This window comes from Sparus aurata, chromosome 6 (assembly GCF_900880675.1).
Source record: "Sparus aurata chromosome 6, fSpaAur1.1, whole genome shotgun sequence".
In the NCBI taxonomy this organism is placed as follows: Eukaryota; Metazoa; Chordata; class Actinopteri; order Spariformes; family Sparidae; genus Sparus; species Sparus aurata.
In genome coordinates, this window is record NC_044192.1 from 2,179,707 (window position 1) to 2,195,644 (window position 15,938).

At 44.2% G+C, this 15,938-nt stretch overlaps 1 protein-coding gene and 1 pseudogene across 1 annotated transcript in view; both read left to right on the forward strand.

Moving 5' to 3' along the window:
* Window positions 1-15,938, forward strand: part of LOC115582773 (uncharacterized) — a 484,111-nt pseudogene that overhangs the window by 180,083 nt on the left and 288,090 nt on the right.
* mmp24 (matrix metallopeptidase 24) overlaps window positions 1-15,938 on the forward strand; it is a 59,048-nt gene that overhangs the window by 10,583 nt on the left and 32,527 nt on the right. The window contains exons 2-3 of the mRNA XM_030421302.1: window positions 13,465-13,613; window positions 14,571-14,687. Coding sequence (XP_030277162.1) covers window positions 13,465-13,613; window positions 14,571-14,687 — 266 coding nt within the window. The remainder of the gene's footprint in view (window positions 1-13,464; window positions 13,614-14,570; window positions 14,688-15,938) is intronic.

The window sequence follows — 15,938 nt, forward strand, 5'->3', positions numbered from 1 at the left end:
GGGGATGAACTTCCAACCTGCGTCGCCGTCAGTCTAAAAACAGGGACGTTATTTTTGGTTTCTGAAAAGTTTGACATTTCCGAGACAGAAGATCTTCAGCCGACAGCGACAATATGCCATTTGGCAGAAGCTTTTATCCAAAGTGCCTTGCGGCAACATGACTGCATACATTTGAAGCCGGGATTGCTCCAGCGGGAGTTGAACCTTTAACCCTCACTGCGTTAGTGCTCTGTTACTACGAGTCACAGTCAGCGTTCCTACAGTCGCTGCTCACAGTCGGCTTTACGCTCAGAGAAGAGAAGTGTTGTTCATCTCAGCTGTGAGTGAAAGCTGAAGCGCTGAAATCTCTGTTGTTAAAACAAAGAAACACTTGAGATGCTGTAATCACCGTGAATAGATTTAATATCGTAAAAGAAAAACTCAAAACGTCTCCAGAGCTCCACAGAAGCGACGGGGAAAGTTCTGCTGCCTCCTGCTGCTCTGAGCCCGACGCCAGGAAGCCAGAAATCAAGAAATCAAGAAATCAAGCCACCAGTCGGGCTCTTCAGAACCCGTCGAGCCGCAGAACTCAATGACTGACGGAGGAGAAACAATCACAGTCGGCGCCGTGCGAGCACCAGAACATGTGAGGTGTGTGTGTGTGTGTGTGTGCGCTTTTATTGAAACCAAGCGGCCACTTTGCCAAACAAAACCAACACAGCTGAGCGAGTGTCCCTGAACGCCTCGCCTCATGTCTCAGCAGAGATCCTGATGTAGCCGTTTGATTGACAGCTCGTTTGAGCAGATGTGAGCTTCTACGCCCGCCCACGAGCCTGCAACAGCCAATGACCTGCAGCTGATTGTAGCATCCTGTAGCCAATGATGTTTCAAATCCAGCTCCACCTGAACACTATGTTATATTCACAGTTAGTATAAATAAGGAAATAAAGAGCTGTAGTGAGTTTTTCGACCGACTTCCAATCACGTTTTCTTTCTATCTGCTCTCACGTCTCCATTATAGACTTAATTAATGATTAATGCATTAATGTTTAAGCGTGACATCACTTAGAGGCTTCTGAAGAGCCAGAATGAAGCTCAACGGTCATCCTGGCAGAGGATGAGTGTGGGCGGAGCTGAAGCGAGCCGAGCTGGAAGCTACCGAGCTAGCTAAGGCTAACAAGCTGTCAGCGTTCACATGTCTCACGTTGTTTGCGTGAGTTTGTCCGCAGGTTCATTTGAACTGTACATCAGCCATAAGATAGTGAGTGACAGCTGGATCAGGGTGTGTGTGTGTGTGTCACCAGATACTCCGGTTCTCCTTGTCATCCTGCGGTGTCTTTTCCTTCCCCGTGTCTTCTCTGTTCTGGTGTAAAGTACATTTCCCTCGGCTCAGCAGTCAAATAAAGACTTACAGAACATTGCGGTGGATTTCAGCTGCTCTGCGGCTCGTTGCTGCAGACATGTTGAGGACTGAACGTGGAGATAAATCCACTTTTTAATCCCAGAAGTTAAAAACAACAAACTGTGCTCTCCTCGACTCCGGCTGTCTCCTCCAGAGCTCACCAGCTCCAGCAGCTGGTTAATCCGAAACACCAGCGTCTGTCTCGTCCGTCCGCTCTGTGAGTCCAATTAACCCAAACAGAAAGACAAATGATTTGCTTTGAGGTGAACGTCAGGAGACGTCAGCCGCTGTCATGATGCCACTCTGCAGTTAACCTGGATCAATAAAATCAGAAGATATATTATTTATCCATGTTCATATCGACACTCAGTCACATTCATTTCTGTTAAATATGTGTTAACGTCACCGTTTCTCCGCCTGCACAGGAAGGAAATCCATCAGTTTGATCACATCAGGGATTTTTCTCCTTAACGTCTTTTTCCTGCCGCGCGCAGAATCGGTGGGAACAAATTTCATTACCAAACATCTCTAAATGTGCCTGTTCAGTCCCCGTCCTCAGCCGCCGAGGGAATCCTGCCCGACAAAACAACGCTGACTGCTTTTCATTTCGCTCGTACAAATATATAAGACACCGGCTCTCTGGCGCCTCGACGAACAGTCATTTCATTCATTAATCACTCGCTGCTGAATGCTGAACGCCGACTGTGTTGACTTTTGGTTTTTCCTTCTGTGGAGTGTTATTATTTTAGGAGATGTTTGCAAGAACGAGTCCAGAGCGATTCACAGATCAGTTCTGTTGTTTCGAGGTTGAGACGAGATCAGAGGAAAGAGAGAGGCGGATGAAACAAACCTCACATATTTTAATTTCATTCTCTTTCATTCTTTCTCTTGATTATAATTACAAAGGAAATGTTGCACTTTTGACTCCACTGCATTTACATTTGCGTTCCTGAACACCATAGATGAGCTCAACGCAACGACAATGAAGCCTTTAAAGGGATATTCCGGTGTAAGTTTAATCCATGGTCTAACACACCTTGAAACTGTGCACGACAACAATACACTGCAGTAAATGGATCCAAATATAAACCGCCACCAAAAAGCCACAAATAATGCTCAGAACAGCACCAAACTTCAGCAACAGTACAAATAGGGTCTCAGCACATAGTCCGGGGCATCTAACCTCCGCTAGCTTAGCTGGATTTCTACTGAAAAGCTGACTAAATTTACCACTCTTCTGCAGCAGCTTCCTGTTGACGGGAAGTCCCGACGAGTCGATTACCGAGTGCAGTAGAGTTCCGCGGCTCATGGATGAAAATGTATGATTATGACTCCATGGAAAAGCAATCAGAGTTCATATGTGTCTTACCTGCCAGTTTATAACAGTTATTATCGAGAGCGGACAGGGAAAAGAACGGAATTGAGCATTTCTAACCGCACTCGGTAATCGTCGCGTCGGGACTTCCTCGACCCGGAAGCTGATGGAGGAGAGTTGAAATCTGTTTTTAGCTTCACAGTAGAAATCCAGCTAAGCTAGCGGAGGTTAGATGCCCCGGACTATGTGCTGAGACCCTACTTGTACTGTTGCTGAAGTTTGGTGCTGTTCTGAGCATTATTTGTGGCTTTTTGGTGGCGGTTTATATTTGGATCCATTTACTGCAGTGTATTGTTGTCGTGCGGTCGTTTCTGAGGTTGATAAAACTCCGTAAATTAGCGGTCTGCTAACTTGATCTCTCCAGAGGGAGTCTAACACAGTTTCACGGTGATTTAGACCATGGATTAAATTTACACCGGAATATCCCTTTAAAGACGGACTTGGGTGACGATAGAAGCAGAACATGAATACTGAAGATCTGTCAGTGAAGAGGAGATTGTGACCTTCATCACATTAATACATGAGGCTAACTGGGTGTTTTCCATCGTCTGACTTTGTTGTTTTAGTGAAGCCGTCTCGTTGTTTTTCAGGGTTGCCAAGTCTGTGAAATACAAGCGACTTCAGGCTTGTTTTTCCATGAAGCTGCTTACAGTGTCGGGTTGCATTTCTCTGGGTTGTTTCCTCAAGTGTGGTCGTCTCTTTGGGCCTACTGCCATCTCTCCTGTCCAGTCATATTATTCTTTTGGGGGTTTTGCCTTTCCGTTGTTGTGTTATGAAGCATTTCTGTTCAAGTTAAAGTTCTGCAAAGTGAAAAAGCCCGAAGGGAGTTACTGTCTCCCACAGAAAACCCTCCTGCACCGCCTGAAACGCCTGCGAGTCAGCAGACGTATAGCTGCTGTAGCTGTAGCAGCGTTATTTTAGATCACACTACCTTGCTCGGCGCTACTCTGCCTCTGATTGGCTGCATCCTGCAATTAACAGCGATTGAACTGAGGCAAGATGTCTCACTCTGTACACAAAAGTGTGTAAAGTGATCCTGCAGCGATGCATCTTATGAGGAAAATAATAAATTAAAGTATGTAAACATTTTCTAGAAGGACGCCCAAATAAAAGGAGGGAAGGATAAAAAGGATAAACCCTCCCTTCCACACAAACTTGGTGATCTTTCAAATCAAGATAAGAAGATGTATCGAGTTAACCGTGCCGGGGATGAAGCGATCTGTCTCTCTGATTAGATTAAGCTTTCATCAATTGGCCTTTTCTTTTTGTTTGTAGAGCCAAGTCGACTCTTTTGAGCTTTTTTGGGCTTGTTTCTCTCACAAGATCTGGCAACACCGGTCGTGTCCTCGTCTTCTGTGATTGTTTGACGGCACCGACTGGAGAATTGGCTCCACTCGTGTTTCACGGTCTGGATGGAAATATGCATTAATTTTTGATAATTTGTTTTGGGGGGAAGTTGTGCTACATTCAGATAAAAAGATCTGACTGACTTCTTGTTTGACTGTTTGTGTTACGACAGCTGCAGGAGACGTTTGGCTCATTTTGTTTATTCTTTAGACTCAGTATTGAATTCAGCATCACTGTGGTATCTGAATTAAAATCACCCCGCCAACAGATACGAGCCGTTCTGGTAACAACAGTAAAAAACCTTCATGTGGTGATGGAGCAGGCAGGCGGTCGCACCTGAGGCTCAGAAGGAGACGGACTAAAAATAAAGATGGATAACAGTGATTACATGTTCTTTAGGAGTGCCGGCACAAATGGAGGATGCAGGAGGAGTCAGCGTTAGTCATCGGGAACATTTTAAGAGCTGGCCTCGTCTCCAGGTGCTGCGTGTTGTTCTCTGACGTAACGCAGAGAAAGTTGAGACGTATTCGGTTCGGGACACCAGGCGAGTACAGGAGGGTTTGTCTGCAGACGTCTGGAGAAAAGAGACGTGGTGTTCAGACACTGATGTGAGATCAGATTTATGAGGCGTGATGAATTTAAATAAACCTTTAATGTGCATTTCTTTATGACACTCTGTCGTCTTGATTTAATTCTTCTTCCACACCTTCCGGCTGATATAAAGAGATCACTTTTTCGATTTTGACATGTTATGATCAGCTTTTTTCACTGTTCTGACATTTTATTGGATGAACCATTTACTTTTTTATCAATAAAATAAAATAAATAATAAAGAAAATATGAAAATGTGTAAGATGTAAATACATGTACAGCTTTCTGAAGCCCACTGTGGTCCATTCATTCAAAAACAGCAGCTTGGTCCAAAGTCCAGCACTTCAAATTAAACGTACCCCTCGTCCGGTACAGGAGGCGGTCGGGTCGTCTTCACCGGGTCAAACACAGATCTGCAAGCTGACTTGATTTTGAACAGAACTTACATATAACTGCATTATTTCATAACTAAATCCAAGTAAACTGTGACCGTTTCACATCATTAACATTCAACAGCCGAATCAGAATCAGAATCAGAAACAGATTTATTACCAAGAAGGATTTTACACAAACGAGGAATTTGTCTCGATGAATAAAGTGCATGCATTGGAGACAATAAACAACAAACAAACTATTATATATACAATATAAACAAACAGAGACATAATTGTGGGATGATTGATAAATAAAGACAGAAGAGCTGTACAGGAATGACAAAATAGATAAAAATACGAGTGACAGCGTGCAGGATCTTCATCCTACAGTCGTGTTTGGTGAGGTTACAGAAAACATCGTGGTTCAGGTTGAAATAACTCAAGTTATGAACGCGTCTACGTCACGTATGATAAATCATTCACAAAGTGTTCAAACTGCTTCACCCGACTTCCTCCTTTGCTGCAGTAATAATCACTGAGGCCACTAGAGGTCGCTGCTGTAATAAACTGCTTTCACTGTCGAGCTTTACGCTCAGTTTTCTAATTGGAACGGGCTGGAAATACCTTTATTTTGAAAGTCTTTAACGTTGCATGTCACATATTGTTATCATCTATTGTTAAGCTGCCGGTGAAACGACTGAGCACATGTTGAGTATTTGATGTTAATTTAGTTTCAGTTTTTATTGACGTCTCCTCAGTGAAACCGACACGCCAATAAAACAACCTGGCGGCAGTTCCACAAACTAATCCTGGAGGGAATATTGCGTTTGATAAGGAGGCCACTTATCAGGCACCACACACAGTTTGGACCGGGGGAGGCGCCTGGCAGGTTGCACCCGCTGCACTCAAGCTGAGAGACGGTAAATAGTTTAGCAGGGGGGAGATAAGGTCTATTTTTATCCAGGCAGACAGACGGAGGAGACACGCTGGCAGGCTGACGCACAGGTTGAAGCCTCAGAGAGAGACAGACAGACAGACAGAGACACAGCCAATCAGGTGGACAGACAGGCAGGTGGACAATGATGCAAACAGACAGGAGGCAGGAGGATTCAGAGCTGCAGCTACAGAACGCTGTGCTGCTGCTGCTGCTGGAGGAGACGACGGCTTCATGCTGCAGCTTTCTGCTCTGTAATTTACCTCATGAAGGGCAAAAAGCTCAGACAGTTACAGTCCACCTCCGTCACCTGCAGGATCTACGGTTTAATTATATTTGAGCAGCACGAACTCTCCAGGCGGCTTCCTCTAATATTTAGTTTGTGTTTTTTCTGTATCAATCTCTAAAGTAATAGATTACAGGCTCTGACATGTACTCAGAGTATCAGAGTAAAAAGTCTCCCTCTGAAGGACATTTGTGCTCAAAGCTAACTGAAGCTCACGTCATATTAATAGAATTCAAAGACTATTAAAGTTAAAGGTAGAATCAGTAGGATTTGTCCCAGCTGTTCCTGAACGCACCACAAAGACAGTTGATTGTTGAGTCTCATTCCCAGGACGTCAAATAGACACATGTTGGGTTGGTAAAGCGTCCCGAGCAGCAACAAAGAGAGAAAATCAGAAACTCTCTGCAGATACGAGACACTAACACGCCTTTTCTCCACATTCCAGTCTCCCTCTCTGTCTGTTTACGCCTTCTTACGGCTTTTACGTCTTTGTCTCGTCTCGCTGCGTCTGATTGGTCCACATCAGTCTGCTGATGCTGGGAAATAACAAGAATCCAGAATTCACCTCAGATGCATCAAACTAAAGTAACGAGGCTGTTCTGAAGCTGTGAGGAGGAGAAAGTTCACATAATATCATCATTCACCTAAATGAACATTTCTGCCAATATGCTAATAAAATAATGATTAATTTATTTAAATGTATTGTGATTTCTTTGCCGTATTATTTCCACATTTGACAGAAAGCAAATGATGATAATAAATATCCGTCCTCATCTCTCTCCCTGAATTTTAGTTACTTAACTTAAAACCAAGCAAACATAAACATTAGATGTCGTCAGCGTCCTACATCAACTTCACGTTAGATGTCACGACACACGTTCAACCAAATATCAACCAAATGTCTCCTGACGTCGGTCGGATCGTATCGAAGTTAGATTTTCCAGTATCATGACAACACCGACTCAAACCTCCGCTCGAACATCGACTGTCACTCTCTGCTTCGTTTCTCAGAGACGACAGTCATTCTTCTTCACAAACAAGTTTTCCTGCCCACAAAATGAAAACAGGAGACGTTTCAAGTGTCCAAACAAATGACTAATGTTCTGGTTCTGCTGAGGACGTTCTGTCGGTTACATCACCGCAGCAGCAGCTTCACTCCAGTAATCTCTCAGTCAGCGTTCGTCGCTTCTCTTCCTCACTCTTCACCATCTGATCTGAGCTACAACTGACGATTGATTGTTAATTCATTTAGCGAGGTCAGCAGAAGCTTAACATTGTTTTCTTTCATGTGTTTTTATTCTATTTATATATTTTTCTCATGCTTTTCCTTCACCGTCACCTCCAGAACCTGCTGGGTCTTTTATTTCCTGAGGTTCTGCCCCCCCACCAGCAGGAATATTAAAAGTGCATCGTGAGTCATCAGGATTCACTGCACAGTCGCAGCCTTCATGCAAGTAAAATGTGATTTAAAGCATTAAAATATTCAAATTAAAACACTTTTGTTATTGTGTCGTCCCCTCCTGTGTTATCTGTCGTCCGTCTTTTTCTCCCTCGCAGACTCGCGTCATTTTAAACTCATTTAAACCGAGCAGACGCAGAGACGCACGTCTTCGTTTGAATAATAACTGTATATTTATCCACATACATTTAAATGATGCATTAACTTTGCAAACCTTTATTAGCATCTTGTCAGTCAGAGAACAGCATCAACAAACATCTGCAATAACACAAATCACAGATTTAAAAGTGCTTTTAAATGACTCGTCAGAAGAAAGAAAAGAAAAGTTTGAAAGACATAAATCTCCCATCATCGTCTCCCAGGTGTAATTTGGTTATTTTGCTTTTTGATTAAAGTTCAGAACAGCCACCAAAATAAAATGTTGGCTTTGTACTTTCCTTCAAACCTCAGATACGTTCAAATGTAGTCAACATTTCAGCAGTACGTGTATATCAGGAACAGCACGGCGGCGCCACTTCCACAATCCACAATCCAAAGACATGCAAACAAGAAAGAATCGGTTAATCGGTTTCTGTAAATTGTGTGAATGTGAGCGTGATCGGTCGTTTGTCCCTGTGACAGTGGCGGTTCTAGACCAGTTTTAATAGGGGGGCCAGGTTGGGGAAGTTTTTTTGTAAGGGGGCACATACAACCTGGAAAAAAAGATAAATCCCTCATTCAGACAAAACAGTGTTTATAATTTCAGCAATTTTGATTGGGTAGTAAACTGCTGAGACACTTTATTTCTGCCTTTCCCTTCAGAACAAAATCATTGCAAGAAATCTGTCATTGTGTTATTAATGCAGACTCCCTGTCAGGGGGCCACAGGGGGGTCCAGACTCAGAGTTACGGGGGCACTGGCCCCTGTTGGCCCCCCCCAGAACCGCCCCTGCCCTGTGATGAACTGGAGACTGCAAAGCTGGTGATTCATCGAGGGTCGAACCGGCCGCGTAAACCTAAAAACGTAAAGTGTCAACGTGTCCGTGGTTTGTAGAGACGTTCTTCTTCTCTCTGCAGGATGATGTGTGTGTGTGTGTCAGTACCGAGGGTGTGTGTGTGTCTGTGCTTCTTCTGAAAGTGAGTCAGTGAACACATCAGCTACGAGAACCCGTTCTGTCCGATAAGAATATTAATTAAACGTGCAGCCAGAGTCACATAAATCACCGGTTCTAATCTCACCTGTGATTTATGTTACTGTACTCATGTTGTATGATACTGTGTGTGTGTGTGTGTGTGTGTGTGTGTGTGCGTGTGTGTGTTTGAAGCTTTGATGGCACTGTAGTAATTGTTGTATAATAGCAGCTGGTGAATTATTTAATTCAGACCACTTCCTCTGAGCCAGAAGCAGCTGGTCCACTCGTCAGCAGAGTGCACACACACACACACACACACACACACACACACACACACACTGCAGTGACGCACAACGACGTACACATAGATGCTCTTACACACACTTTGGTGTACACACAGCAACACACTCACAAACATACTGACTAATGCAGTATGGAGCTCCTCAGAGACTCACTGCAGAGTGCTGTGTGTGTGTGTGTGTGTGTGTGTGTGTGTTCGGTCGTCATTGGCGATGACAAAATGAAATATCACCGGTTTGTAAACATTGTGACATCAGCGTGAGATAAAACAGAAGGACCTGGGTTTGTGTTTATTATTAGTGTGATTTGGATCTCAGCGCTTGTTTTCATCGTCTGGTTTAATTTGATGGATTAAAGTGTGTATTCGTTATTTGAGTCTTTCTCAGATGGAGGTCTGGAGCGGCGAGTCGTGAGCGAGCTGCAGCGAGTTTGTTCTGTTGACTCTCGCCTGTCGCTCTGTTTCTCATTACGAGCAGGATTCAATTACAGGAATCAGATCGAGATGTTTTTTTACGAGCAGCGAACAGTTTTGTCGTCGCTGCAGATTTAGGAGGTTTTAATTGGACTGTGAGCGGCCGGTTTGCTCCGGGCTCACGGGCCATGTGGCGCACTGTGTTCACATTTACACCGCGGATTAAAAAGCAGATTACGGATCACAATCTGAATGATTTGGCTCGACACTCAGACAGCTTCTGTCACAGATGTTCTTTTCTGGGATGGAGAAACATTCTGTCAGTGAGTCGGAACAGTTTCTTCTTCTGATGATGTCGACTGTGATTGAACAGAAACAATTAAAGTCTCATCAGCGGTCAGAACCGGGCGGTGACATCAGAGTCGACGAGAGTCTTTTACGAACTGTGGTTATTCAAATACTGCACGTAACGTACGTACATATTCAGGTACTTGTACTTTCCTCTCACACCACCTCATACTCTTTAATTTATCTAATTTGCTTCGGCCAATCACTGTTCATCTAATAGTGCGCCGAAGTCCCGCCCCTTCCTGTTCGTACGTAAATACGTCATTATAAAGACGACACAGCAGACAACATCGTTAGTGACGTCGTCTCATCAAAACATACAGAGCTCAACAGTGACCGCCCACTTTTTTAACGGCTCCGGTTCCGGAAATGAATTTGCGATTCATTCACTCCATTGACGTTTCAGTAAATCCTTATATAAAGAGTTTTAGGCCAATCAGCTAGCAGATGAATCGTGACCATAAAACATTTAATTCGGCGCAAAAAAAATGTTGGAAAACGGAGAAAAAAGCAAAGAGACGAGACTGTGTACATAATTATCTGAAGAGTAAAGCAACTACTCATCCCATAAACCAGTGCGAATGTAACAGCGACGTCTCCGATTGGTGGAGCTCGCTGTTACCATGGAAATGTTTACCGAAACCTTAATAAACTCTTCTCATCACTAAATGAACACAGCAGGTCAGAAAGTGAAATCATGGCGGCTCTGTGGTAACAGATCGTAGAGTTCAGTGTTAGCAGTAACTAGCTAACATGAAATTTGCGAGTTTGGTAAACATTACCATGGTAACAGCGAGCTCCACCAATCAGAAACGTCGCTGTTGCACTATAGGATTGTGGGTAGTGTAGTGCTTCTCCATGACATCGCAAATAAAACGTGTTTTTCTCAAAACAAGTTTGATATCATACGGACTTGTGACTTCTACAGGATCATATATCATCGTTTGACAATCTGATAGCTCGTGGTGAGTTTGCTTTGGATGGTTACGACATTATGGCCAATAATCAAAATCTATATGCAGAACATGAATGGCATTTTCACTTCCGGAACCTCACTGTTGAGCTCCATTTCAGTTGCAACTCTTTTGTTTGGTTCTTACTGAAGTTTCAGACGTGCTTTAAAAAATCCTCAGCTAGTAAAGATGCTGAGAGAACGTCAGTCAGGACGGTGAAGAAAGTCCAATTATCTCCAACAACAACTTCTCAGACAGCTAATTAACTGACGAAGTCATTGATGACTCACTGAAGGATTCACTGATGATGATAATTAATATGTTGTAATGATGAATGTTTAATAGTCAACAGAGATCGAGTTAATCTGAGGCTGTGGAACAATAAGATCCTGTAACACATTACTCTGCACAGATGGTAATATTGTAAAGTAACTTATTACTCTCATAGTAATATGTAATGATTACATTTTGGAGGTAACTTGCTTGGTCTTTTATTTTGAAATGCTCTCAGTGCTCTTTAGATATTTAGATATTCGCGGTTTAAGATTTATTCCTTTAATATCAACTCAAGAACTAAAGTTTTATGAGCCGCCCATGTTTTTGTTCCCAGTGATGAAGGTCTTTTATTTTGGCGTGATCAGGTTCATTTCCTGTGTGATGCTGTGAGCGTGTTGCTGGATATTCGTCCCTGCGGGGGGGAAGCGGCGCTGTAACCTCCACGCGTCCGTCATGGTGGCTGAGCAGGCGTTCATGTTGGAGCTGAGTTCTGGCTGCCGGGCCGGGCCGGGCCGGGCCGGGCCAGGCTGGGCCGGGCCGGGCGACCAGCTGAGAGAGGCCGGCACACACTCTGAAATATTAATGACCTACTGAAGAGAAGGACTCAACCTCCCCCTCGTTATCTCTCCCTCCCTCCCTCCTCTCATCTACCTCCCTGCTGCTCCTTCCCTCTTTCTCTTTCTGTCTCCCCTCCTCTTCGTTTACCTCTCTCTCCCTCTTCCTCCCCCTCTCTCCCCCTCTCTCTCTCTCAGGAGGGTTGTGAGATTGTGTTATGTCATATTAAAGAGACAGGAGCGCTGCAAAGTGAAAAATACGACATAATAAGAATCATCCGAGGAAACTTGTGGATTCGGCATCGATCTTTGGATCCGTGTGAATCAGGTTTTCTGGAGGAATTTCTCTTTTCTCGTTCTTTCATCTCTTTCCTCTCAGTTTCCCTCTGAACTTATTGGATAAATCTCTCGGTGTCCTCGCAGTTTCTCGGCAGCGCTCTGTTTTTTATTCTCTCTCTCAGTTTGTCACCCCTCCCTCCTTCCCTCCTTCCCTCCCTCGCTCCCTCCTCTGGTTCTGATCCGACACATCAAAGACCTCCACCAAAGAAATAATAAAATATAATGAAACGCTGCAGCTGTCGGGTGAACGCTTAATTCCTGTTTCATCATGTTGTCGATCTGTTTCTGTCTAAATCGCTGGCTGCTGTAAATAAGTTACACCTTCATCTATGTGAACAGGAAGTGTGCTGTTTTACAGTAATGTGTGGGCCGTAGTTGTTGACATATTGCAGTTTGCAGAATTAGTTTTTAGCAGCTCCGGCTTCTGACGTACAGATAACTTTCACTGGGTCACTTTGATACTGAGGAGAACCTTAAAACATGATGATTCTCAGGCAGGTTCTGAAGTTTGGAGTGTTTACAGGTGGATTTACTGACGTCTTAAACATTGGACATAAAGATAATGAAAGGGTGCGTCATAGTGACATTTAAACATTTGCATCGTGTCTCCAGTCTTTTTATTTCAGGTTTTTTCAGACATTGAATCTGTTGCTTTAGTGCTTTAAGTGGCAGCTGACCGACAAATTGAACCAGAACCGTGTGTGACATCAGACTTATAGAGGAATTGAAGGTCTCCAGGTGCACAGAAATCTTTTTTATTATGATAAGTTTTGAATTCCTGCACTGAATGAATGAATTAATTAGGGGTGGGTATTGGCAAGAACCTCACGATACGATACGTATCACGATACTTTGGTCACGATACGATACTATCACGATATCACGATATTGCGATATAAATAAAGATGAAAACACAAGTACCTGTATATGTACATCAGATGATATTGATCAGAGGACAAATTGAGTCAAAACTATTTCATTCAAAACAGCCTCTCCATTTAATTAATTCCCATGAAATTTCCGTGCAGTAATATTCTCTTTGTCCAGCTCGTTGTTCTTGCTATCTCTCTTAACTTTGAAGCCAAAGTGCTTCCAAACGTCAACTTTAAATTGTGGAGGCGTTGTTAACTTGCCATCCATTTTGCAAAGACCTCAGCCATCTCTCTTCTACTACAGAAATACACCTGCCGCACAGCAGAGTCGCTCTTCGGCGATATATCGATATTTGGGGTTGAAAAATCGATATTGTATTGGGCGGCAAAGTATCGCGATAAATTGCTGTATCGATATTTTTGCCCACCCCTGAAATGAATGGTTGTTTAGTTTTAATGGATGGTTTTATTTGTCCAGTTTGTAGTTGACATGTTGCTCCTTTGTTCTAATAATGTTGTCTTGTATCTTCTTCTTCTGTTCTCTCTCTCAGACGTGGCTGAAGAACTACGGCTACCTGCTGCCTCACGACGTCCGTACGTCGGACCTGCGGCAGGAGAAAGCCATGCAGTCCGCCGTGGCCGCCATGCAGCGCTTCTACGGCATTCCTGTGACGGGAATACTGGACGAGACGACCATCGAGTGAGTTGTTTTGAACTCTCTGCTGATATTTCTCCAGACGTCCAGATGAACGTGTGATTGTGTGAATGATCTGATCATTATTTTACACAACAAAATATGTTTTAGAGAAAACGCCCAATACAACAAAAAGACCTGACGCCATGTTTCTGTCTTCAGACGAAGCAGCTGTTATCTCCACTGATTGAAATGCATCCTAAATGTAGTTACCATTATCAGCAGCATGAAGAAACAACAGTGTTAAGTTAGCATGCTAACCAGCTAGCTAGCTCAATCATGCTCCCTGTACGTACGTAAGTAGACACGTCCCATACACACACGTACTTCCATGTGGCCTCTATGTTGGCATGGATGCAAAGCAACACCACCACTAGAGGGCGCCGCTCAGAGTCCAATCAGTCTCTGGTTCCTCCCCGCTGTCGCCTCTCATAACCTCTCCTTAAAAAGTTCTGAGGAGTTCTGCGATCATTGCTGTGTCTCAGTTCAGGGTCTGCATCCTCTGAAGGACTCGGCCTTTGTGGTCTTTGAAGGCGAGTCCTTCAGAGAGACCTTGTTAACCTCGTCAGCCGTTGTTAAATGTGACGGTCTAGCCTTTGCAGCATTTCCTGGTTGCGTCACCAGATGTTTTACTCTTATGTCACGATTTCTGCCGCCCAGGCCCGCGAAAGTGACGATCTACGCCACACAATGTCGCTGCTTTCTCGCTTTCTTTCTTCTTTTTCGGGCGCGCAAAGAATCTTGGGATATGTGAGGCCACGAAGGATCGTAGCGGTGCATCTTCCAGAAACAGGAGCCAGATTTATGCTATTTATTGTAGCGTAGATAACGTAAATCAAATGCTCCTCCGAATTGGTCCGTATCCAGAACAGAGTCAAGCCTTCAGTGTGTGGAGGGTTGATGGATCAGGCTTCGCTCGGTCCACAGAAACAGGTTGAGATCTGAATGTCTTGTTGTGTTCAGGTGGATGAGGCGACCTCGCTGCGGCGTCCCAGATCATCCTCACACCAGCCGCCGGCAGAGGAACAAACGCTACGCTCTGACGGGACAGAAGTGGAGAGACAAGAAGATCTCCTACAGGTATCTATCTGTTTTCTCACCTCCTCTTCGTCCTCTTCCTCCCTCTCCCTCTCTCTCTCTCTCTCTCTCTCTCTCAGCCTGCACTTGGTGAAGCCTAATGTAAATTAGCTGCGTCCCACGGGACCCTGAATGCATCTCGTATCCCTGCATTACTTCCACCCACTCGTCTCTCTGTCTTTCTCTTCCCACCTCATTCTATTGTCTCCTGCTGTCGACACACAGTCGAACCCTCCACCGGGTCCGACCCGCAGCACACCCATGTAACACGGGTCTAATGCAGATTAGAACCGTCCCACGAGACGCTGAACACATCCCGACTCCCATCGTTATCCTCTCCTGCTCTCTCCTCCCTCTTTCTCTCGGCCTCTCCCTGGGTTTTCCTCCTTTCTGCTCTCAGATTTAAAGCTTCAGCGTCACGAATCAAACAGAAACGATACTCAACGATGTGTCATTCCAATTATTTCCATCCTTGGCGTTTGGTTTGTTGCTGTTATGCCATTAAACTGCAGTTTCAAACTGAGATGCTGATGACTGAATTATTCTACGAGGGCTTCTTTAGAGGAACTTTAGTTACCTTCCTGTTATCGTCTGATTTTGAATTCCAGAATTCAAACATCGAGGGAAAAATGCAGCTGTATAATAAAGTCTCACTACAAAATGCTCCACGCCGACTCTTTCCAAGCGAACACAACCGGACCGGGCTGGATCTCTCTGACACCTCAGGGCCGAGTACTTAAATAGGTGCTAACTTAGCTGTGGAGCTAACAAAGCTAACTACCTAACAACAGCTACATTTTGCGATTACTTTAGCAACAACCGTCCTCCGTTAGCAGTTAGAGGCTATAAGTCGCGTTAAAGGGATATTCCGGTGTAAGTTTAATCCATGGTCTAAATCACCGTGAAACTGTGTCAGACTCCCTCTCGAGAGATCAAGTTAGCAGACCGCTAATTTACGGAGTTTTATCAACCTCAGAAACGACCGCACGACAACAATACACTGCAGTAAATGGATCCAAATATAAACCGCCACCAAAAAGCCACAAATAATGCTCAGAACAGCACCAAACTTCAGCAACAGTACAAATAGGGTCTCAGCACATAGTCCGGGGCATCTAACCTCCGCTAGCTTAGCTGGATTTCTATTGTGAAGCTAAAAACAGATTTCAACTCTCCTCCATCAGCTTCCGGGTCGGGGAAGTCCCGACGCGACGATTACCGAGTGCGGTTAGAAATGCTCAATTCCGTTCTTTT